The sequence below is a fragment of the Phymastichus coffea genome, unplaced genomic scaffold, assembly GCF_024137745.1.
Source record: "Phymastichus coffea isolate CEN01 unplaced genomic scaffold, Cenicafe_Pcof_1.1 PCOF00031, whole genome shotgun sequence".
In the NCBI taxonomy this organism is placed as follows: Eukaryota; Metazoa; Arthropoda; class Insecta; order Hymenoptera; family Eulophidae; genus Phymastichus; species Phymastichus coffea.
Genome location: NW_026706842.1, coordinates 1480542 through 1505902, shown reverse-complemented (window position 1 = coordinate 1505902; position 25361 = coordinate 1480542). Strand labels below are relative to the sequence as shown.

The 25361-nt window shown below is 43.9% G+C and overlaps 1 protein-coding gene across 2 annotated transcripts in view; it reads right to left on the bottom strand.

Annotated features, from left to right (window-relative positions):
- The window catches only part of LOC131663154 (uncharacterized), a 104435-nt gene extending 79775 nt beyond the window's left edge, over window positions 1-24660 (bottom strand). For both annotated transcript variants that reach the window (XM_058933323.1, XM_058933322.1), the window contains exon 1: window positions 21746-24660. In XM_058933323.1, coding sequence (XP_058789306.1) covers window positions 21746-23762 — 2017 coding nt within the window. In that variant the 5' untranslated portion in view covers window positions 23763-24660. The remainder of the gene's footprint in view (window positions 1-21745) is intronic.
- Window positions 24661-25361: the final 701 nt, after the last annotated feature.

The window sequence follows — 25361 nt, the reverse complement described above, 5'->3', positions numbered from 1 at the left end:
CTGCATGTTCAATTTTTTTTCGTTTATACCTTTCATTCTCTCAAATGTTACATTCATGCGTTCACCACTTTTATTACTCATCTTATTGCAATCACAGCTGCGCGCCTTAGTCTACATAGATACTACTTTTCTTAATATTTTTTTACGAAATATTCTTCATGTTTCGTTTAGAATTTTACTTTAAAATATTATCTGCTCATCAAGATATTTAATGGGATCACATACTTGAATTTAAAATTTTATCGCAATTCCCACGCTAGAAAAGCTCTTGTACACCTATAGGCACATATGTTATCTTTAAATTGCTCAAACCTGTTTTCCTTTTCTTTATCATTTTAGCATTTATTTCATTGGGCAATTTGTTGGCCAATGCCAATCAAAATGTTAGTGTAAAGTTAATTTGTTCACGCGTGGCTTCATAAAACTTTTATAACTCATATGCTCTTTCAAAATTTTTATTTACTATAAGTGACCTCAGCAGCAATAAATGTTGTGTAATCGGTTGGACAACAAAAAAAAAACGCAAATGAATGATTGGTTGCATGAAAGGCGAGTTCGATTGAAGTCAATCAATTACAGCGATTGCAGTTAGTCTGAAAACAAGCTGATGGTTCAATAGGGTAGTAGCAAAAGAGAAAGAGACCACTGGTGCAGCTTGAGAGGAAAAGAGAGAGAGAGAGAGAGAAATGAGCAAAAGCTCCAGTGTCGAGCTTGCAGTTCATAAGATCGCTCCACTCTAGGGCTATATAATAGTAAAAGGTCGGCGCTAATCCTCATTCACGGCAATTTTCAAAATGCCACTCTGCCGAATGGACTCGCCGGATTCATGCTCTCTCTCTCTGTAACACATACACATATACACATACTTGCATGCAAGCTTTCGCTCTCCTCTGATTTATGCATCGAGCGCGTTCTCGTGAGCATTATCGGTTTTATGAATTTATGTAAGATACGCGCACCAGGCAAACTCGCTCTGCCTCTCTCCTGGGATGAAATTTTCCGACTGGAAAAATCGCTCCTCTTCTACCTTTGACGCGTGCGCTCTCTCTCTCTCTTTCTCTCTTTCTCTGACTTTGTTTTCTGAAAAATTGTTACATACGAGAAGGGGAGATCGCCTTTCTATTATGGCTATGAGTTATGAACGCGCACCTACCCAGGGTAACCTGTTCGCTCAGATATCGTCTTTAACGGGCACATTAAATTATGCGTTATCGCTCGCTATTCTTCCTTTTTCTTTTTTTTCTGTCAGAAAATTACCTCTGGCTGTGCACATTTACTTGCGGCGCAAAGGCCGATGGAAATCTTTTGGTTTTAAATGTTTATTTAATGTTTCTGAATGGTGAATTTCGTAGGATTAAATCTAGATTTGTTCGCTGATTTTGTTTTTCGATGACTGTGCTTTTACATAAGTTGAAACGCACTTTGACTTTCGGACTATTGTTCTGGAAAAAGGATAGAAAAATTTAGCAAACATTGTGCGTTCTAATGAGATTCTGAAATTGAATTTCCACGAAATTATCAGGTTGATTCGAAATAAACTTTTGAACTAACACACTTTGAACCACCCTTAGATCAACTTGAAGCGTATAGCGAAGGTAGTGCAGTTGAAAAGTTTACACAAAACTTTATACACCGAACCCAAGTAAAGTTTTATAGGCATAACACTAGTGTGAAATCTACACAAAGCTGCTTAGAAGCGCGACGAAAAGATTATTGGTATTAACAGAACATAAATATGCTACGACCAAAGACTGAAAATAAAAAATGTTGCAACGAAATTCATCGATGCTGGTGAAATGCGTTGATTGCAATGCATTCAATTTTCAAGCAGCTCTATCAGAATCCATGAGGCAAGCAGGTTCGAAATCAAGAGATTATCTTAAAAGTCGGTCCGCTAGACGGGCCTGGAATAAGTCGGAGCCTGGTGTCGGGATCAAATGGAAATTCCAAAGAGATGGAGGGAGAGGGAGAGAATGAGGTAGCACCTACGACGAATACGAGATTCTCGGGCTGCGCTATATAGTGACGTATGTAGTCATATATTCACCGGGTTGGTTTGCCTCTTCTACGGCAAAGTCATTCTTAATTGTCAAGTGGCTAAAGTATTTGCTCCGTGACAAGGCTCTTCTCGACGCTAACGCGGTTCACGCGTGTGGGAGAGTTAGAAACCGCGTTTATTTTGCCGTTGTCATTGAATTATTCATACGACTGTCACTTGCACGCGCGAGTGAGAGTGTGCAGCAGACACATAGTAGCAGAGACGTTGCTGGTCTGTACGCAAATAGAGTTGAGATTTTATAAATAGGCGCGAGCGAGAGCACCGCGGTGGCAGCTATACTTTCAATCGATCGACGAGCTGCTCTACCGCGAGCTAAATATTGGAGCTATTGTCGCGCGCCGCACCCCCGTGCAAGCAAAACTTTGCCAACAGGGTTTGCAATTTTCATCCTTGTACGTCAGCCGTGTTATGTTTAATTCTCATGCAACTGCAAGCATGACCACCGTCAAAGTGGCTCTTGGACGTGCAAATCAATGTGTGCCAGTCTTAAAGAGTTGGCGGATAAATATTAACGGGATCATAGCACCAGAGGCAAGCCCGTTCCTCTTTCCAACTTCATTTCGTACTAGAGAGGCAAGAGAGTAAATCAGCCCAAAAGCTGAGCCTGCAATGAAAATCATAACCATTTCGCGCGTTGCCTCGGTGCACGACTACACTCAAGGTAGGCAGAGTCTAGTGAAATAGCATCGGCTACCAAAAAGAACAGGTTCATTTGCAGCGAGAGCGAGCAGCGCCTAAATAGGTATTGCTGCGCAGCAGCTGGGCGCCGGTCTAAAGTATAAAGTTGAAAAATGAAGAGCGACAAAGCGAAGAAAACAAGGAGAGCGAGAGAGGGTGAAAGTACTCGCGACCTGTTCGCGAAAAATGGCGGCTCGTTGAAAGCCACACGGGACTGCAGCTCATAACGTATTCAATTCTCATGGAAGCTACTCAGTCACCCACTCTATTGCGATAGGCAATAGCAGGCGCGAGTACGTTCTCGCGCGCTTTGGGAGTCGCAAAGTTTCGGCAGTAGCAGCGGGGGCGCGGAATTAGTCATTGAAAATTCTTCGGGCGATAGGTCGTGCCGCCAGCACCGAGAGCCACGTAGTTATATATCTTGCAAGGGAATGCAGATGAGCGAAAGAGAACGTCTCAACTCGTGGGATCGTATTTTACGGGGAAGGGGAGGGGGCTTCAGTCCGACAGACAGTCCCACGAGTCGTAAGTCATATTAGTTCTCACTCCGCTTGTGTATGTAGAAGAGCCGGCAGTTTCGCTGTTTGCTAATGTCTTGGCTAAAGTAATTTATCTTCGTACCATGAAAATTGATTTGCCGAGAGCGCTTTTTTCCTATTCACGCGCTGGCACTTCGGCAATTGACCCAACTGATTTTTCTGACCAATTTTAAGCAGCTATCAATTTCAATTGAAACAGCTAAACAATAGGTTATTGTCTACACGTATTACTTCATTTCCACATAGCTTTTGTATTTGATCTTTTCGCGATCTATATTGCTTTTCAATTGATGTACATAGCTCCTCTCTTTCAGAAGCTTTTTTTCAATATTCAAGGAATATCGAGCTCTGCAATCGAAATATTTTGTTGATTTTTCCCTCTACTGCCAATAACATTATTTATCGACAAATGCCTATAGCCGCTCGTACGCAAATAAAACTGATGAAGCGAAGAAAGTATCGCGAGCTTTGCGATGGATGTACACGAATGCTTAGCGAGCATAATAATTTTTCGCAAAAAACACATTACTCTTAATTTACAAAGGTTTTCCGCACGAGTAAGGCAAGCAACAATGATACTGGCCGTAAGCATGAATTATCGAACAGATGCGCGGCACAGCCACGCGGAGTGAAAAAAAGGAATAAATATACTTATAACAATGAAATAAAAGCCTCAGGATAGTTCATAACTAGCCAGGTCTTTGGCTTACAGACGCGAGGTCTCTTCGCGCGGTGAGCTTTTAATAAAAGGCGGCCGCAGGCCCATAAATTCGCCGCTCGCTAGGCTCGCTCGGTGCGCATATAACCCCTTGAAAACGTATAGTCGGTGTTTGCATCACCGCGGTTCGGAGCTTAATACGGATTTAGAGACATCTTCGCGCGCGTTCAACTGCCTCCGTAAATCAGACGTCTTCCCTCCCCTCCCCTCCCCTTCTCCTCCCACGACCTCGCAGTCCGCAACTCGGAGTAAACATAATGTTTGCCGGGAGAGAGGCTCATGCAGATATACTAGAGAGAGAACGGCTCGACGTCTTATTTATGCCGCCCACCCACACCAGTTTCGCCCTTGCTCAACCTCCAATCGTGCTGCACTCGCTTGCCGACATTAATACCTATAACACTTGTTCCCTTGTACATCGATTCATTATCGAACATTATTTATCATTCTGCAATTTGTTCTTCAAATTCTCTATAGTTTATTTTATGAAGCTTATAATAAGTTGAACTTATCTTTAAATTTATATTACGATCTTCAGGTCGTTGAACAAGGAAGAACTTCTTTGATCTTGTGATTTTCCTTTATACCAATAGACAGGCTATTATATAGAAAGCTTTTCCAACCCTGTCAATCCATCGTCTTCGGTAAAGAATATTTTTACTTAACGTTTACAAAGAGCGAATTCGAATAGAAAATGTTATTTGGATCGAAGAACAATAGGCATTGTTTAATAATTTGATAGTGAACAAATATAATTGATCGATTAGTTTACCATCAATTTTTTCCAACTGCACAAAAGTAAAATATCAGGGAAATAAATTGTAGCTGCAGATAAAAGGAGTCGAAAGCATGCTATAGTCGTCACTTATCTCGACTGTCGTATCTCAGTGAGCTACAAACTAGGCAGCTTTTTCGTCCATTGTGCAACGGAGCTTCCGTTAGGTACGTGCACACGTTCACAAAATCCCAGCCTGTCTTTCTCTCTCTCTCTCTCTCTCTCTCTCTCTCTCTCTCTCTCTCTCTCTCTCCGACTAGAGGGGTCGCGCGCGCGAGTCCCGCCCTTATCTCGTTCTCTTTGGCTGGCTCGCTCGCTGAAAGCTCGGCTGGTGCTGCAATGTAGGGAAGCGTCGTTAACGATTGAAGGTCGAGGCGAGCCACCTTTTGTTCCAAAGTGGAGGAATTGAAAAGAAAAGTGGGACACTCGGAAAGAGAGCAAGAGCAAGTGGAGGAAAAGCAGAAGCAGCAAGACGCTTTCAAAGGGCCGAGGCGCGCTCGATAACTTAAAAATCTATGAATATGCCAAGACGTAAATTATGGACCAACGCTAGCGAGCATGTGCCTACGGCCTTGTCAACACATTTAGCCGAGTTTCCATTATAGACATTTCATTTTTTCTCTTCACTTTCTCTTTACTAAACTTGCTCATCATTTAACAAAAAAGAAGCCACCTTTTTTCCATTCCGACAGCTTCAGTTTTATAGTCTGTGAACAAGTAATTTTCAGAGATAAGTGTGAAGAATGGGAGACGTACGCCGGCTGGAGGTAAAGAAAAAAGCAACGCGCTCAAAATTATTCGCGTGCGGCGCGATCCTCGATAAATCACGAGAAAATTTACTCGTGCTGGCATCTCCTCTTTAAGCGCATTCATTTTCAGCGCCCCAGAAATTCGTACGGATGACCCAGTAAATCAGCACATTTACATTTTATTATGTGGCTAATCCTCATTTGAGTACTAGGTGCTCCGCGTGAGCGGATACCAGTCAAACTCGCGAGAGAAAAATAAGCCCACTGATAGTCTCTATGTCGCGTAGATACAGCGCAGACACAATTTATTTTTCACAACGACTGTAGCAGCATTAAATCCGCATTAAATTTTTTCTCCGCCCAGCCGCATTCATGCTGTTTTGTACAGAGCAATCACTTGTAGTCGCACTCGCGTAATGGCTACAAGTCTACGCAGTGATAATATTACCTTGGATGTGTTATTACCCGAGCAATGGTTTAACATAATTGCAATAACCGACCGAGATGGGTATTCAAATAGAAATCGAAGTTAAATCAGGAAAACACACAGCGAGGATAGAAAGAGAGGGGTGGGGGGAGGGGTGAATTGATTGGTTGAGCAAACTTTGGGCTTTTTTCTACTGAAAGCTCCGATAGCATTTTTCTCTCCCTAGCTTGCATAATGTAAAGCTCTCCAATTAATTAGAAAAGTTAACCCTCTATCGAAGGTAGCGAGTGCGAGCGCGCTACAGGCACAATTAGCAGCCCGGATAATTGTTAAAGAATAAAAAAAGCAAGGTTGCGAATGCGTCAGTGGCGGCGGGCCTTTGCTCGCGGTTATGAAAGAATAAGAGAACTGGAAATACAAGCGGCTTGTCGCCGCTGTGCCGGTGCACTTGCGGGAGCATCGGGCAGCAAGCGAGCGGCGGTTGCGCTACGTCGTCGCCGCAGGGCGTTTATCGCGGTTGCAGCTCGACGCGTAATCGTCTTTCACGAATCCGATGACGAGGCAGATAAACGCAAGCTCGCCTTCTCCTGGCCGCGGTCGCGCAACCGAGAGTGAGCAAGCGGACGCTCACTCGATGTCGGATAACACCTCTGCGAGGAGCAATGACTCATCCCGATAGTACTATTAGACAAGTGCGCGAGTGTACGGCGGTCGAAGGCCTCGAGTACGACGATAGCGTGTCGCGTGCCGATTCACCTGGTAGTATCGAGTTGGCTTTTTTGCGGGGAGTGCCTCGGCAATTCACCCGTACTTTGTTTCATTATCGAAGAATGGCCTCGCGTTGCGACTCGCTCTTCACTTCGAGAGCTTTACCGCCGCTCAACTTATCAGGGACAACTGATTGCTCGCTATTGTGCAATTGTCTTTTCCGTTCGGCGCTTCGGGCGCGCAGCTAATCGTCAGCTAATCGTGGAAAGAGCCGGCACCTGAAGCGACCATCGATCGAGCGCTGGAGTTTCACACTTCAACAAGTGTCATAACTGCATCTGAAAAGGCCGTCGTCCATTTGTGTAATAGCTTGTCGCGTGGAGCGCAATCTAGCAGTCTCTTCTCTGCAGTCAGTCGGTCCACCGCGATCGATTGCCTAATAACATAATCGTTCGCGTGGCTGGCTGGCGACAAGGGCGCAGCTATGTCAAGACCCCGGCAGATGGACGACAATCGCTGGAGAGTGCAGCGCGTGTGAACAGCGAACTAATCACACCCGTAAAAACCACTCATCCTTTACGCGATAGGCGAGCGGTTTCAGGGTAACATCATCCTGCGCTGCGCCAGCGCGCAATTGGAGAACCGAAAGCATATACCTTGTGATTCTCTGCGTGCTGTAAATATATACGTCTATCCTATGTCCTGTGCACATCCGTGGAGGGACGAATTTGCGCGCGGAAAGTCGATTGCTATGCATGAACTATACGGCTGTCGCTAAGAATTTTGCTGCGAAACAAAAATAAATTAAAGCCTTGATGAGGACTTTCATATTCCAACACACTGTTCATGAATATAGATGGATTGTCTGCATACCCGAAGAATCCATAGATTATGCACAGTCTGACAGAAAATTCTGCATTACAAAAGCCAAAGCGAAATAAATGTTCTCAACCTGAAAACACCGTGCCACAATGTGAAAAGCTACAAATATCGTTGTACTATAGAAATGAAACACGCATGCATAGCATCAAAGCTAGCATTGTGGCAGCTATCATGAAACCTTTCTATTTTTTGGTATAAATATTAAACTCTGCGTTTTTATATAACCCTTTCAATAGCATTAGAAAAATAAAATGGGTTTTTTTTTTTATGCTCCCGTGACATACGTTTGAAGTTGGAAGTGCCACTATCATCATCACTGAAAAATCGCGTTCAAAAGTTAAATAACTTTTGAAATCTATCAAGGGCCATAGAAGGAAAAAAGCAGCGAGCAAAAAAAAAACATTTGCAAATGCTCGTGAATGGCGATCAAAGAGGCATCAATCGCAAGCACAGCAATCAAAACCCGATAATGAACGGACAGGATGAACGAGCGAGTATCGTATGCTCGCACAAAGCCTCGCCCTCCTCGAGTGGGGGACACTCAACGCGCGCGTCCGTCAAATTCGCGCAGCCAGAGAAAGTGGAAGCAGGGCCGAATCGGATATTGGAAAACTGGCGTGACGCACGCACGCGCACACGGGTACGTGCGCGAGCGTAATCGTAAATTCGGTTGCCGCGTGACCTGCTTTCGTCGCGGTGCGATGGCTTTGCATTGTTTAACGTCCTTTTAAAGCTCGCTAGTACAGCTTGTTGTTTGTCTGGGTCAGGGCTTATCGATATGAGTATATAGCGATGCGCGCGATTACGTGGTTTTTCGCGCCAAGCATTCCCTCTGATTATGACAGCTCGGCGGCGATTACCGGTTCTTCCTCGTTCCAGCGACTCGTTGGCTCGTCAGATTCAGAGCGCAAAGGAGAACGACGCTGCAAAGCTTTTAGACTCGACGAGCTTACAGCTACTCTTCTCCAACTCTTTTTACCTTTTCACAGTGCCACTGCCTAACGCGCAAAGTTAATGGTATGCTCTGCCGTCTCAGTTTTGCGCGTTCATACGTTACGTTGGCTTTCGCTAACTTTTTCATACGAGCTTTACAACAAACAGCACGAACAACTTCAACTATTTGCGTATACGTGTAGGCGCATTTCTTCCGGGAGTAATGAGATTAGTCGAAGTCATTCGTCTGCCTAACGGACTATAACGCACTTGGAAAGTTGCGTTTTATCTACGGACCTATTTATCAGAGATGTAACAAGCGATGCCAATGAATAATACGAGCAATATGAAATATTAAAGCAGTCGTGGTACGACAATTCATAGCAGTGGAGCCAATAGACAGCGAGGAAACTTGGTACACAGAAAAGCCATTGCCAAGTTTCACCATTTTTTCGTCACATATCACTTGACTGTGTTTTATGTGACGTGTGAATGGAGATCGAGACGCGAGCGTGATCAATCCCCGTCCAAAAAATACTAGATAAAGCCCGCGCGTATCCCGTCATAAAAACAAACGGCTCGAAGGCGAATTTCGCTGGCTGCCAGTTTCCTCGAGAGGCGAGCTTTTTTCAAATTCAATGATTCAGCGCACCGAGCACTGTGTATCGGCAAAGGAACGAGGGAAGCTTAAGGGAGCACAGACTGCGCCGCTCGTCGAGAAAATTTCGAGGACGAAAACAAGAAAAAGAAACAAAAACGAGTACTTCAAGTTTTTCTCCCGCCAAGACGAGGAAAAATACGCTAAAGGGAAGAATGCTGAAAAGGACTACAAGGTGGTGAGTTCGAAGGAAAGGGAGAGAATCTCAGTATCGGCTACACTTCGCAAAATTCAAAAATTTTAACTTCGCAAATCCGCCACGGGAAAAAACTTAGCGTTTTAGACGGGAATAAACTAAAAAAATTAGAATTCGGCTAAAAAGTCCTTCACGTTTCCAGCGTGTGCGGAGTGATGTCATCTTTCATAGTATTATTCCAGAGTAAGTTATTACCCTATTGTTAGTGGTCCTTAAACGTTTCACATTTGTTCGAATTTGAACTGCATCGACTGTATTTCACTGTGCATCCTGAAGCAAACTAACGTTGAAGATCACTTCGGATCTACTAGTAAGTTCAAAGATTTAAACAATTCGGTAACATCTCAAAGCAAGCTTATTTCAGCAGAACTAAATCGATAGAAAGAATATTTAATTAACTTGAGCAAGCTGGAAGAAGCGGACAAAGGCACATTCTTGGTTTAGCAGTTGAGTCAACGTACACGAATGACTTCGTGGTCAAGCGTAGCCCAAATTAAAACGATCCTACAGAGTCCAAGGAATCCGCTGAATTCGCATGCTCAACGAAATTATACTATAACTATAAAGCTACGGAAGTAGGAGAGAACAAATCTTACAATTCCAAGAATTTCTCGGGGGATTCGGTCCGAACATCGCGTTGACCTGCTCAGACTATGGAAACATCCTTGGAATTGGATGGTAGACAGTTGAGCATAACAGAATTGAAATGTTAATTTCTTGAGCAATGATAAATAAAATACTTGGCCATCAAGCGTCCTGTATCCGCATTTGCGAGATCGTTACATAATCGATTACGACTTTATCGAACGGAAATGTCATACACGTGGTATGAAAATGACGAATCAATAAAATGCAGTCATTTTAGTCATACGCTGTGTACCGACTTATAACTCGTACTCTCGAATGTCAGCGCGGTGATGTGAAGAATCCTGTTTATTTACTATATTACCGGTTCGGATGCTATGCGTTCTCTCAATGACAGAGAATGTTTCCTCAATCACACACTCACTGTGTCATTGTTACCTCTGTTTTCCACCTTTGCGCATACCTGTACATCGACTACCGGCCCGTGTTGCGTCATCGACATCATTATCATCATCATCATCGGGCGAGAGAGATAGAGAGAGAGAGAGAGAGAGCACGTGAAAATAATCGGTTCTATATAAGAACAGTGAACCAGAATAACAAGCCTCTCCGAATGGCGGTAGAGAGCGAGGACGCAACGAGTTACTTCCGTAAAAATAACAGCCGTGACAAATTATGCGCGCTTCTTTTTGTTGTTACACACGTTTTCTCCTTCGTATATGCCGATCCGTGCACTCGAGCACGTTGATATTATACACAGACTTTTAATGTGGAAAGCGCCCGATTAACGCATTCCGTGCTAATAAATTATCGTGCACCGCGCATTTTTAATAATAATTAGTGGGCGTATAGCACGTGATAAACATACAAGACCGTTAATAGAATTTACTTTCGCGCCATATCTTTGTATTCTGGCGAAGTATAGTAAATCACTGTGAAATTATGAATTATGAAATTATGAAATATTATTGGCTCGTAAATGCCATAGGTTGACTCCTTTGTTCAATCGTTACTGTGCATTTTGTTGAAAAAAAATTAGATCACTTCTGTCAAAACTAAATTTCAATGTATGTGCGTTTTGATATTCCGATATTAATTGAACGTTGTTAATTAATAGATGAATTAATCTGTATGAAATACTAATATTGATAATCGATGTTTATCATCGCATTTGTATAATGTTTTGCGAATACTCGTAATAATTGCAACAGATAGTTGTCAATCATTTTTCCCCGTACTGCATGTAAAGTGGTGACTGTGCGCCCTCCTAGCAGTCCTCTCGGGGAGCACAGAACTGTACGGACAGCCCGACCCCTGAGCGTAAAGTACCTCGCGCATGCGCGATGCGCTTTTCCCGGTAATACAGTGCATCTCGTGCACATGAGTCAATGCGATTCTGTCGCCTGCCGAGGGCGTAAAATCACCCTTTTATGGGGGTACGCGGAAAACGAGCATACGCAACACGAATTTACAATTAGGCAAACACGCACTCGTTTCGCTGGGTCGGCAACGTGACACGGTGCGTTTGCTTACTGCACTCTCTAGTAGCGTAACAGACCTATTCATAAATTCGTAATTAATACATTCACTCTCAAATATTACTTTAACGGACAAATAAGATTGGTCATAGTCGGTAACATTAACTTGACGTTGAATAAAAAAAAGTAGACGGATAAAAGAGAGTTTATCGAAAAGCCGTGGATACAGCCACTTGAATCCCAAACGAAACTGTAAATGTTTGATGAGAGTGCAAATGACAGGGATGGCAAATGAAAAGATAGAGAGGAAACAGCAGCTGGAGGACGAAATGAAAAGTGGTGGAGCGCGAGTTGTGGGCGCAGCACGTATAGACGGCGGGCGCGCAAAAGGGTATCAATTTACGACAATGAAGGAAAGCTCGAGCCAAAGGGGTATGAAACTCTCTTTTGCTCTCTGCTCGAGTGACTGTGTGGGCATCGGCTTTCTCTCTCTCTCTCTCTCTCTCTCTCTCTCTCTCTCTCTCTCTCTCTCTCTCTCTCTATCTGGCGTACACACGTACTTACAGGTTTCTATCGGCGTTGGCCCAGTGACTTAGCAGAACGAGGACGTCGAAGCTGGTCCGCTGCTGCACTGCGCTGCCGGGTAGATGAGAAAAACGGCTTTCGCGATTGGCCGTAGTTTGATCGCCGCCACTTTTTGTCCGGTCGTGCGCCACTACGGGACGAGTGAACAAGAGAGACGATTGACGCTATCTCTGGCTTTACGGCCAATTACATCTGCCACTGAGGCGCGCACCGAGCACTGCACACACGTACGAGTTTCGCGGTTGGAGCCCGATGCCGATACAACTTTCCGACCTAGCGTATCCTCGGCCGTCCCTGACTACCTCCCCCTCCTGTTTTGCTCTTTTCTCTACAGCGAGATTACCGGCGCAGCCGTTAAATTAAATTCGATTCGCAACGCTATATATGGCTTACGTCACTGTACACGCGAATAGCGCTCCTAGAAGATACTTGTATTTTCTCTCGCGCGCAGAAATATATGTATACAGGCAGCTCGTGGCACTGATTTGACGACGAGTGTGTGACTCTAATGAAAGCAGGAATTCATTCACTGGTTTGTGAATATTTGATCACATTGTATACATCAGCACCATCACACACCTGCAAGCGCTATATGGCAGTATAGTGTGCTACTGGCACTGTACACGCTCGCTCGCGACCTAACCTTAACTTGGAGACTATTTCGGCGCCAGATTGTAAACACGCGTCGCGCGTCAAAACTCGAGCAGAATTTCACGACAGTTGCAACGACGCGGAATACATGCACATCACTTCTTATCACGAGAAATCATTCCATTACTATATTTGTAATCTCGCACCCACTTCGAATCACTTTGCCTATCCACTGGCATTTAATTCAACGATCAAAAACGAACTCGAGCGTTAAACGACGGTGATGATTACGTTGCCGTGAGCGCGAGTGCAGAGGCGAATGTCGAGCAATGCGCGCGGCATGTGCGACGAGCAGGTGCGCGCGCGGCCAAGTTGCGTATACTTTTGTAGAAGTCGGAGCTACGCGCGCGTCAGGTCGCGCGGCTCGCGAACAACTGAGCGAGTGAACTGTTTGGCGTTGGCGGCTCTCCGGCTGACTCTGACGTAGTCTGCTATCGGTGCGCGCGAAAGCAGCCGCACTTGCGCCCTCTCTTTCCAACCCTTCTCAACCACGCCGCTACCCTCTCCCCCTCGCTCTCGCTCAAGCCTTACGCTCCCCTTGCAGTTTCTTTCCCTCGATTTCCTCCGAACATTGTCCCGCGTTTCTTTTATTTGAGTAGTCACCTGTCGCCCGTCTTTCGCGTCTCTGCGTTATTTCGTATTTCGGGTCTTCTTAGTCTGAGGCATTGAAAAGCCGCGCGAGTTGGCTCCAACGAGACGAGATTTCCAATGGGTTTCTTTAATTATCGACCTCTGTGAAGCTCTTTCTCTCGCGATTGTGTATAGAATCAAGTGCGAGTTTGTTGAACAGCATTAGCGGATCGAGATTTTTCGCTATTTCCTCTCTATTCAGCCACTTTAATTTCTATAATTACTTTATTCATGCACAAACTAATTCATTTAAAAGTTGTTGTGCTTTTTTTCCATTCGTTGCTTAATTAGGTATTCCATCCACTAACGCTCTTTCTCCCTCCCCTGTTTCGCGCATGCAATGAACATTCTTTCTTCCTTTCGGATTTCTTTGGTGAATTTCTTGTTTTCATGCATAATTCTCACGCTCTCCATTCAGTTTGCAATTCCTTATCTTTATCTAATTAATTTTCCAATAACTAAATGCAATTGTTTTAATTACTTTTAGTTATTTTCAAGCTTTCAATTTATAGATTTTAACATTTCTTATAATACTGTATCGAAAAGTATTTGATTCTCTGTTCAGATACAACCATGAGAGCTGTAGATTTATTTTCTTGAACGAATGAAATAATTTCAGATGACGTACTTTTGTAAACAATGTAATTGGAAAATTTAACAACTACCTTGCGGTCGCAAACGTAGTTTAATACTGAAATAGACCAAATAATTAGTTTTACGTAACGGAAAATTTAATGAGACGAGGTTCAATAACCTTCCATTAAACTATTAGCGCCAGCGGCAAAGTGTTTCTCTAGCGTTTTCTTTGCTCGTTTTTTTGAAAATTATTTTCTCAATAAGTTATAGCGACCCTCAACGAAATGGCACAATTTCTCAGTGGTCGTCGCTGGTCGGAAACAGAGATTCGAGAGGGCGAGGGAGAGAGCGCATTATCCTCGAGACGATCTCTGATCACCTGTTCCGCTCGGGGCCGCATTTCCCGCGTGCTTGGCTTGCACACGCCCTAGCACTCTCTGGTGCGTCTCCTCGTTATTGCCGCGCAGTCGGCCCACTAAATTGCTCCGAATGAAGGCTAACCCCCGGGGGTTCACTATACCTGCACACTACTCCCTTCTCGCACCCAAGCTCCGTCGACTTAATGGCCGCCCAGCTTCCGCATTCCGTCTTCTATTTTCCTTCCTCCTTTTTTTTTATTCCCCTTCCTTTTTCTCACTTATGCAATCGATTTAATGAAAATTTAAGCTCCAACAAATCAGGCATTTGGTTGCAGTGCTCTTTACTTCTAACAAATGTCTTTGCTCAACGACTGCCTACTTGCCAATTTATTCAATTGAAATGTTACGCTGTTGAGTATTTTAACATACCAATAACGTAATTATATCACGTATATTGAGAACATTAGCTACGTTTTTCAAACAAAATTTTTATCACGATAGATTGGATAGAGCTACTAGCACTTTGATCACTTTCACTTACAGAAACATAAACGCATCTTAAAATAACTAGAAGTTTCAAAATAACGCAAGTAACAGACTTCAACTATTGTATCCATAAACTGTTTCTAGCCTCCACAATATTGATACAACTTAATTGATGGTCCGTTGCACCTTTAGTTTACTTTTCAAAATAGAACCTGAAGGTAGAATATAGGACTGCGTCTTCTGTTTGCTTTATACCTGCTCCTTCCTTTACACATGCCAATCGTATACGAGACAAGGAAAATGAAAGAAATTACCGCAAATCCATCGATTCCTCTAAATGTATTATGCAAGGAGTCGGGAGAAACTCTCTTAGAGGTCAGAAAAAACAAGTCCTTCAGTGTTGATATAGGTAAAATATGTACATATTTGAGAAGACTGTGACTGTTAAAAAGCTATCTCTTTTTTTGTTTAATAGTGTAGAATAACATTTCAGGTGTATTTTTTATTTCTAGTCGAATTAACCAAGATCAGCCCTAGTAACAACTCGACACTACAATTTTTTTTTTACGTCTAACGGGGAAAATTTAATTACAAAATACCTGCATGAGAAATAATTTGATTAAATGAGGCGATAACCAGGCAATGGAATGATCATCTTAGATCTACGAGTTAAGCGAAGAGTCTGTACTGCAAATTTCAATCCAACTATTGCAAATTCGCGTGACGAACATGACGAAAACCCCTTTAAGACTACAAGTAAAATGTAGATTAGGTCATTATAAGATTAAAAAAATTGTTTATATCAGTGTCTTCAAAGTCCTACCCTTAAAGTTCAAAGCTTCAAACAGTCGTTTTGTCCTCGTATGCAAAACCCTTTTTTCCGGGGGAACTGAGGTTTCCGTTTCATCTTACTTGCTGGAAAGTCAGACAGTTTTATGGTTATCCGCATGTAAGAGTCTTGTAAAATATCAATATCGACAACGTTTAAGGATTATGTAAGCAGCAAACTTTTTACTTCTAACAATGTTCATGTACTTTATGTAGCTGTCTGAATCTGACCCAAGTATTGTTTTGTTGGTGAGCCCAATAATGAATATTTGAAAAATACTACGAAATCATTATTATTAGCAGTATCAATATATTTCACATGGAATGGGATTATAATAAAGTTATATATTTCGTATAATTCTAGAAACACTTTTGAATAATTTCAAAGTCCTTACGATTGAAACTATGATTATAATATTCTAGTGTTCATCTTAGAGCGAATTTTAGGGTTTACGGAACTGTATGATCTTTTATGGCCCTCTATAAAACCTTTGATTTACGTAAGAGTTATAATCCATCCAGCACTATCGCAAGTAGAAGAACGGATAGTAGCAGTATCTTTTACACTCTTTCAGAGTGACTGGTCGTTAAAACGATGCTTTAGAAAACTATATAGCTAAGGATTGTGAGGATATTGAATATAACACTTAGTATATTAAACTAGATAATGAATAAATGAAAATGCGAAATTTTTTTTTACTAGATGTAATCACCGTCGATTGCCCATAGATGGAACAAATAATGAAATCCAAAATGGAACAGATAATGAAGCACAACAAAAGAAAAGAACGAATACTTATAGTTTTAATTCAAATCAGTAATGCGTACAAGTACATAAGTGTTCCGGAAATATTTCAGCGGTAGGAATATAGAGGTGGACCCTAATACTAGCCAAACAAAGAACATTTGTGCCTGAAAACTGGAGAATAGTTAGATTCTTTTACAGACTTGTAAAACTTTAATGGAGTTGCTTTCGTAGTATATATCTCTTCAGAGAAGTACAAGACTTTGGAAATGTCACGGTAGAACATTGAAAAACCTGCACTGAAGATTTTCTACTTCGATACGTCCATGCCAGAAGTAGGAATTAGGAAAATTCTCTTCGAAAAGCTACGTCGTTGAGCTCACGGCATATCGAGCTTCCAAGAGCAGTTCCGAAAGTATCAGAACTGAAAATCCAATAATAAAAATATAATAAGATGAGCAAGTACAAAAGCTGAGCTACATATTGTGCGGCCACCTCGCGTAATTAAAAGAAATACCTTCTGATACAACATTGACACTTGTATCTAACCTTTCTCTTCTCAAGCGCGTATCGTCGAAGCTTCCAATTGTTTGCGTCAATTATGAAGCGCTCCGAGAACGAGGACAGTAATTCTGATCAAGACCTGGAAGTAATCGGTCTGGCGCGAACAGATGCGCTAGACGTACAGAATAGAGCGGCGCGCGCATATCTTCTTTTTTTTTCATACAGTGTTTGTTCGAAATACGTCGACGAACGGCGCTATTCATTACGAAAAGCACTTCGATTATGAAATGGAAAAATCAACGAAAATGATTTTTCATGCAAGGTACTTGTACTTGTCACGGATTCAAAGTATTTTTAATATACTAATGATCCATTAGGCGAAGGTCGGTGTTTGATTGGTATTCGATAAAGCACGTTGTTTATCGAAGCACGAATGGCCAAGGATGGAGGAATTGATAGCGATCAATTGTAGCCATCGCATAGAAGCACAACACGAACACCATTTGGAGATAGCGAACTCGCGTATTCCACAAACGGGTTGTAATTTCCAAATTAATAAGCGCGCGAGGAGGAGGATGGAGGGGCTCGTAATTCATAGCGAATGAAAGAGCGCCTCGGCATGCCGTTTTAGTTGGAGGCAACAACAGCCACCGCTGCGCCGTCGCGTTACACGGCGCGAGCTCGGTACGGTGCCCACGGTTGTGGAATTTTCAATCGAGCTTGTCTTTCGGTCGCCGGCAAATAATGGGGACGAAGGGCGGGTGATACGAGCTACCGCCTCGTATTAATTGTCCTCTCTGCGTGCGTGCATTCACGCTCGCTCGCGGCGAATTTGCCTCCGTATTTTCCTGGGCGAGCGGCCTGGAGTGTCCGACAGCCGAGTAAAGAGCAATTCTTCGTGCGCCTTTGGCCAGTCCAGCCTGACGCTTTCCCCCCTCCCCCGCGATGCGCCAAATTTAATGGACATTCTTTTGCGGTTATTCTCTTTCGTGTTTCGGGAAAGCCCGCGGCCCGTCAGTTTTAATGGGATTTCGTTGGGGAACTTGAAAAATTGCTGGCAAATCCGACGCTCGTCCGTCCACTCGCGTCCATGTATGTACGCCTAGTTTTAAATTTAGCGTCTGTCTAGAGTGAAAAATAAAGTAAATGACGTTCCAGGGGAATTCTGCCGAAATGCCATTGCCGCTACTTTGAACAGCATTATCACGACTCGTTCGCAAAAACCGCAGAATTAGTTCTTTCCCACTTGCATCGCAAAGTGCGCCCAATGATTACGTCATTCGTCTTGACACTGCAGATAGACGCCTGCACTTGAAGAGTTACCGGAGAACAGAAGTATTAGTGTGGTTTTCTCTCGTAGCGTAGTGACAAGCTTGAGATTTACAAAGGTATTGCGAGACGGAGGAGGGATCGTCTAGGAACTTTGGCGGCAATTGTTTTAGCGTTTTTTCTCGTGTGTGTAGTTCGTGGCTCGGCGAAGCGACCAAGCGACCAAGCGACGCGGGGAAAAACGTATTGCCGGTTCTGGAAGTAACGTTGAGAACAGTATGTCTGGCGCGTGGCCAACCAGCTTCAAAGGCACTCGCTCAAAACAACGTATAAAGTGTTTCAGATGTAATCTACAAGCACCGTTTGAATACTAAGACTCGGATACGACGTCACAGCCGTGAGCGCGACTTATCCATCCTATTTCGCTTGAATGATCTTTCTTGTCGTCGAATCGTTGTGTTTCCATAGCAAGATAGTACATGAACAGTGTTACCGATGTGGATGCAGACAAGCTTAAACATCGACTAATATTCAACTGATTTTGGTATAGAGTACAATTTGAGTAATACACCGAGTGTACACGTGCTTTGATGTGTTATCGGACGTAATGAATTGTTGCAAACTTATGCGAACACACGGGCGCTCGCTTGCTGATCAATAGATGATAATATTAATTGAGAAGCTTTTGGACCAGCCGCGAGAGAATACTGCTGAAATAAATTGTTCGAATATCTATATACTGGTCGCAAAGCGGAAATAAGATATCTAAACGTTGGCTCGCTAATCAAATAAATGTATTGCACTGCGCCGCCGACAGCGCTCACTAGGTGTAATGGTATTTGGCGCTAGGCCTTTAGTTCGATAATGTCACGCGCAAAGTCACCGCATTTGTCCATAGTCCAGTGCGCGCATTCCTTCCTCGCGCGTGCGTGCATGCAGCCGTGCGAGCGACAAAGGGCTGGAGGACGGGTGAGAGAATAGCAAAGCCCCGATGCCGAGATATATGGGGTCGAAATAAAAAGGATGCGCGAGCGAGGCAGAGAGGTACGGGGAGAGCACGCTGCTTCGTCTCCATATCTACTGGCAACAGTCGCCAGCTTGCGACATGGCAGAGCAGTTTCTAGACAGAAAGAGCGAGAGAGAGAGAGTGAGAGAGAGAGCAGGAGGCGAGAGACACAGGACACACGGACCCGACACTAATCTCTTTGGCCACGAGCCCGCGCGCATACACACGCGTGCACACGTACTGCACGTGCCAGAGTAAAAGTTTGAGGCCCCTGCAACACAGATTTATGTCTACGTATAGATGCAATGCGAGCGCGTGTGAATTAGACGTGACGCGAGGTTGTAGCGCGCTCGTATTGCTCTCTCTCTCTCTCTCTCTCTCTCTCTCTCTCTCTCTCTCGCATGGCTATTTCATTACATGCTCGGTTGGAGCTTTCGCGCCCGCGCGAGTCTTCATCATATTCCAACTTCCTTCCAACAAACGGTTTTCTAATTCTCGTGTCTTTACCTTTTTTCATCTTTTGTTTTTATTTTATTGCCACGAATCGCTTGGCATCATGATCGAGTCGTTCTTTTGTTCGACTCCAACGAGATGTATGACGAAAACACTATTTTGCGAAATGACATATTGTTAGGCACATTCTAGTGGACATGTGTTGATTTTCTTTATAGGATTCAAAAAGATTTGAAAAATCTATTTTTGTCCAATTGCACTACTTTAAAATTTTGCAGCAAAATTTAATTTGTTTTAAATACATGATCTATCATTGTAGCTAGGTTTTACATGGATTGCTTTCTATAAAGAGTCAGCGTCGGAAAATCAATTACGGCTGGTTAAAGGGAGGAAGGTTGTGTCGCTAAGGGAAAAGCGTAAGCGCTTTGTATGAAATTGTCGACTGGACTCATCAGTTACACTTTTGTCGACAATTCGCATGCAAAACTCTAGGGATAGAACGGTAACAGAGCGAGTTGTATGCACCGAGGGCGCAGGTACCGTTAACGGGTAACCATCGAGGGGCAGACGATGCACGAACCCGCATATTTCACGATATGCCGTCCCACAATCAATTTATACCTACCTCGTCGATACAAGTCGAATTGCCAATTACATTCAACTTTTTACATCGTACAATATTTATCAAATAAATTGAAGAATCAAGCCATATTTGATTCTTTGTATGATCCAATAACTAAATTACTTTTAATTCGATAAATTTCATGTAATTTGAAGCAGAATCGACGATTTATGTTTGGCATGAGAGTGCATAATTTGAAGGTGAAAGGATTTTTCTCGGATTTTACACTTATGGCGCGCGTCGGATGCGGAGTACTTGATTCGCAAATTAATTTTGCCTCGTGGAGCGCGCGCACTTCTTTCTAAACCCGTTTTCCTCCATTTCGTCCTCTTTCTTGTTCGCCAATCGTGAAAGAGAATCAGGAAATGGAAATGAGAAATGCGGCTGACTGCCAAGAATCTCGTTGGTAATGGCGTTTTTGCGCGTTTAATGCATTGCAATGGCAACCTGCCACGAACTAACTACTAGCATTAACACATTCTGCTTTGAAATTTCTACTTTACGGTCCTTAGGGATTATTGCAAGTACGATTATCTATTACTCAGATCGTTATTTTATTATACACTTTATCCCGGTTTTACTCGATTCAACCTCTTTCAAACTTAATTATAAATTGAGCCGAAAAATATTTATCAAAAAAGCTTTGTTGTTTGTTACTTATACTTGAATAACATTTATAATTCAAAATTTTTTATTTGTTTGTTTATTATACCAGTATGCGCATTTCTATTTAAAAATGTACAAATGTTCTAGTTTCTTTTTTTAAAACAATCAAAATAAATACAGACTTTCAATATTTTCAAAGTGTCAAGTTGCGAAAACAAAATTAGTTGGGAAGTTCCAATACTCAATCTACAGATAATCATTAAAAAAAATAATTTTAATTTTCATGAAAAACAAAACAGTTGTTTTCTTTGTTAATAAAAAGTAGTGAAATTATAGTAAATCTCAGTAAATGAAAAATAGTGAAATCTGTTCCCATTGGTTATATGCATGATTGCATAACGCAGTAGTTGTAAATGGCAAGAGGAAAACAATAATTTTGAAGCTGACTATGGAGAGCAGGTCAAGTATATTTAAATTCTACTCGTGAGAGGCGATAAGTGGGCAAGCATTATCATAGACCATTTGCGCGCCCTTGAAAAGTTTCTTTTCGCTGGCGTCGAAGGAAACCGCTGAACGTTTAATATTTCGAAGCGCGGCAACGTAAGAACTGCCGAACGAACTTTTGAGTTTTCGACGATATCGGTAAAAGTAAGTTGTTGCATTAGCAAAAGTGTCGAGTACGCGCGTCACCCGATAGAGCTGTGAAAGCTTAGTTGCGCGGCGGTGGCGGCGCATGTGTGTGAGTGAAAGAAAGAGAGAGAGAGAGAAAGAGAAGAGAGCTTTTATATAGCTCGCATCGGTATAGTGTCTATTTTTGCGAAAGCGGATCTCGCGCAGCGCGAGCGTCTCGGCTGTTTATCGTTGTAAACACAAGTACGAATCCCGGAGAGCGAACAGTTATTTGGAAGGCGATGTAATTTTAGTCCACATGACCAATACTTCGAGAATCTTTCTGCAGGCTATTTCTTTTTTTAAGCTTATTGTTTTCTCGGGCAATATTTTCAAGTAACCAACAAGTTGAAAAAAAATCATGCAATTACCTTCGACGTATTTATCATTCTTTCGACGACGTCTTTTCGGATGCATCCCATCCTGCTGACAAGTCGAGGAGGACGTGTCGTTGCATTGATTTTCACGTTGGATTTCAGCAAGTCTCCTGCTCTCCTGCTGTCGTCTACGCAAGAGCTCGTAAACCCGAACAAAATAATCTTTTGCAATGTCTTCGTTTGACTTGTTCTTGTAGTCATAACACACCTCGTCGATATTGTTGTCGTCAGCGTCCACGTCATCGGCGCCGTCGACGATCTTGAACGTGTCGCTTTTCTTGACGTTCGAGTTAACGCAGGCGACGTCACCGGGCTTCTTCACCGGACCATTGCTCCGTTTGGAGATGGAGTCGTAGCCGAAATCCGGCGAGCTTTTTCCATTTTGATTGCAAGATTCTTCGACTGACGCGCACTCGGTCGACTTGGCCAGATCAATTACCAAGTAATTTTCCTGCAAGCTCGTGCCAGGTCTCTGAACGTCCTTAGAGGATGTGCTGGCGACGGATGCCGTTTTGAAATTCGTCGTTGTCTGGTCGACGCAATTATTTCTATTCTCGCAAACTTGACAATGTCCCATGTAGCACGAAGATTTGTGCAAATCCTTCCATCTTGGCTTCTGCATCAAATCTTCTTCTATTAAATCGTAATTGTTAAGCTTTTCCTTTTGTAAGCGCTCTTGCTTCTTGCGCTCCTTGAACTCGCGCCACGATCGCTCGATATTGTCGTGGCTTTTAATCCGTCGCGTAGGATAATTCGCGTTCACCGGATCATCTCTGTCGGAATCTACGCTGCTAGCTGCCGTATGATGATTCAATAACACGTCGCTCTTGGTTTTTCTGTACAACTTTTTCTTATCCGAACAGCCGGAAGAGTTCTTCTTGCCAACTCTCTGTTGCCTACTTTCCAATTTGTTTCTCGAGATTCTCGAGGTTTCGAGTACCTCAGGATCGAATCTTATATTAGCGTCGCTCCTTATTTTTCTGGTGCTGTAGTTGCGCGCGTTTACCGCGCCCCCGTCGTTCTCTCGATAACAACTGGAATTCCTCTTGGAGAAATCCTTGAAAGCGATAGATGCAATACCATCTAGGGTTTCGTGTAACCGATCGGCGGCACAGTGCTGGGGAAACGAGGAGGTTCTCTGCAGTAGCTTTTCCTCTTGCATTTTCGCTCGAATTTTCTGCCGCAGAAAGCTCCTAATCTTTTCTACTTCCTCGGTCTGCAGTCTCTCAGTTGCGCTCTTTAGCTCCCCTTCGACAGGCGCCGCCGTCGTGGGAGTATCGCTTCGGCTGCGCAAGTACGCTTTCATCTTCTTGTACCTGCTCATCGCCACTTGGCTCGGCGAGTCGACGCAGTCGACGCTGGCCTCGTCGGGCCGCTTAGCTAGGTCCTTGAGAATCTGCTGGCGCAAGTAATCGCCGGCTGAGTACCTTTTCGCTACCATTGCCTCCCTCTTACACTGCACGAGCTCCGAGGCGTTTGACGAATGCCGCTTGCGTACTTTTCGCGTCGACGACGACAAAGATGGCGACGGCGACAAGGTCGGCGACGCTGCCGACGAGAGCAATGCGGGTACGGCTGCCTCGCTGCGTGACTTGCGCGGCTGGAAGTTAAACTTGGGGCTGAACTTGGTACTGAAGCCCTCGTAATTGCGATTTCCTAGGATTGTCTTGGCTGAGTTGAGTTGAGCGACGGGCGGGGGCGTCCGCTCCTCGAGGGGCTTGGGAAATGACTCGTGGGATTGGAGACCGTCGCGAAAGGAGCCACGTGCCCTCTGGGCCGTTCGGGCGCTGGTCTCGACGAGAAGGCGGCCATCCCTGTCGAGAAGCTGGATGATCGGCACGGTGTCGGCCGAAGTGGTCAGCTGCCAGTCCCAGTAGGATGGCTTGTCGAGCTTCAGCCGGATGACCGGCTCTTTGAGCTGCTGCCTGCCGTCGGCGTCGTCCTCGTCGTCGCCGTCGACGTGAACGTGGCGCGCCATCGCCGAGATCAAAGGCCTCTGCATAGTTTTCATGATGGCTTTAACGCTCTCCCCATCCACTCAGCCTCCTCCCCGTCGTAGCTCTTTAATCTTCCCCGAGGGCTTTACGCGTCGTTGACATTCAAAAAGCCTTGCAATTAAAACTTTTTTCCTGCCAGACTTCCAGCCAGAAAAGTCGTGCGGTCGAGCGGTTCGCCCGATGGCCCACTCGAGCTGCCTTTTGCAGCCTGACGTGCATTAAACAAATTCGCCACGGCTAGCTTGTAGGTCGTTGCGTTGTTGCTAGCTGGTTGTCGTGCCAGCGACTGCGAGCGCGTCGGCGGTCGAATGAAAATTATTGATTTGATCAAACATTTCCCGGCGACGCTTTCTTGGCACCGATAATTTTGCCGCCAAGTTCAGCTCGGTTGGATGAAAGCTGTTGCGTGACTTAGGTAAACTTAGCATTGCAACGTTGGACTTGGCAGTTTATCAACGAAACCTGTCCAACTAACATTTCGGCAACATTTCCACCAATGTCACTGGGTTTCGGCTTTCCTAAATTTAATCGCTCCTATTCCCCTAATAATATTTTTTTCCGTGTTTATTCGCTATTTCTGGCTATTTAGACGAGCCCAAAGAAGCAAATGTATCCCTTCGACAGCTAATGATCAAGCTTGAAACTTGCACATCACACTTGTTGAGCTTGTCACCAATAATCGAGATGCAGTTGACTGTGACGTTACACGTTCGCACACACGCACTGCACGCAACTATTAATCATCAAATGGTCGATCAATCGTAGAATATAACGCCTCAAGTGGCAGCTCAGCACGCGCGCTCGCGCGCGCGCGAGACACTTAACGGCTATAGGGAACGCTCTCGTCCCGCGCGATCAATCGTGACACTTGACATGTGACTGAACGCGGCTATGCTCTCGAGATTCGCGTGAAACGCGGCGCTGGCCACTGCGACTGGCTTATAGTGATCGAAGACGAGCCGTGGCTGATGCTGCTACTGCTGCTCCTGACGTCACGGCTTCTCGCTCAAAATAAATCCCCCGCGGAATTTCGACATAGTCCGCGCGCTCGCTCGCTCGCTCGCTTGCAAACCGCAGCGAGGAGCACGTGGGGGACGGTGTCACGGACTCGATGCGCGCGGCCAGCAGTCGACGTTATACTTCAAGTCGAACGACCACATTTCTTTTTACGCCCGCACTGTCGCTGAAGTGCGCCATTGCTCCAATTTTTTTTTTTTTTTTTTACTGCCCTCCGCTGCTACTCTTCAGGGCTAACATGGCTTTACGCTCTTGCCTCACAAATTCAGAAACTTACGAAGGCCTTGCATTCGACTGATGCGAGCTGTGCAATTTACTTAATCTTTACAGCAGACAAATTGCAAGTTCCGTCATATTTTTAAAACGACAATGGTTACTCTATCTATTGTAAGTTTTTATTTCAGCTTCAGTTGTCCGGTTATGCATCATTTACGACAATTTTTGTATGCATTAGTTTTACGAAAAATCGCCAATAAACGATAATATATCTAAGGCGCCAGTAATTTCATTTGAAATGATATACAGCAGTATTATCAAACAAAGTATTCTTTTAATGGCTAATCTTTTAAAAGTAGAATAAATTGTTGCAATATTAT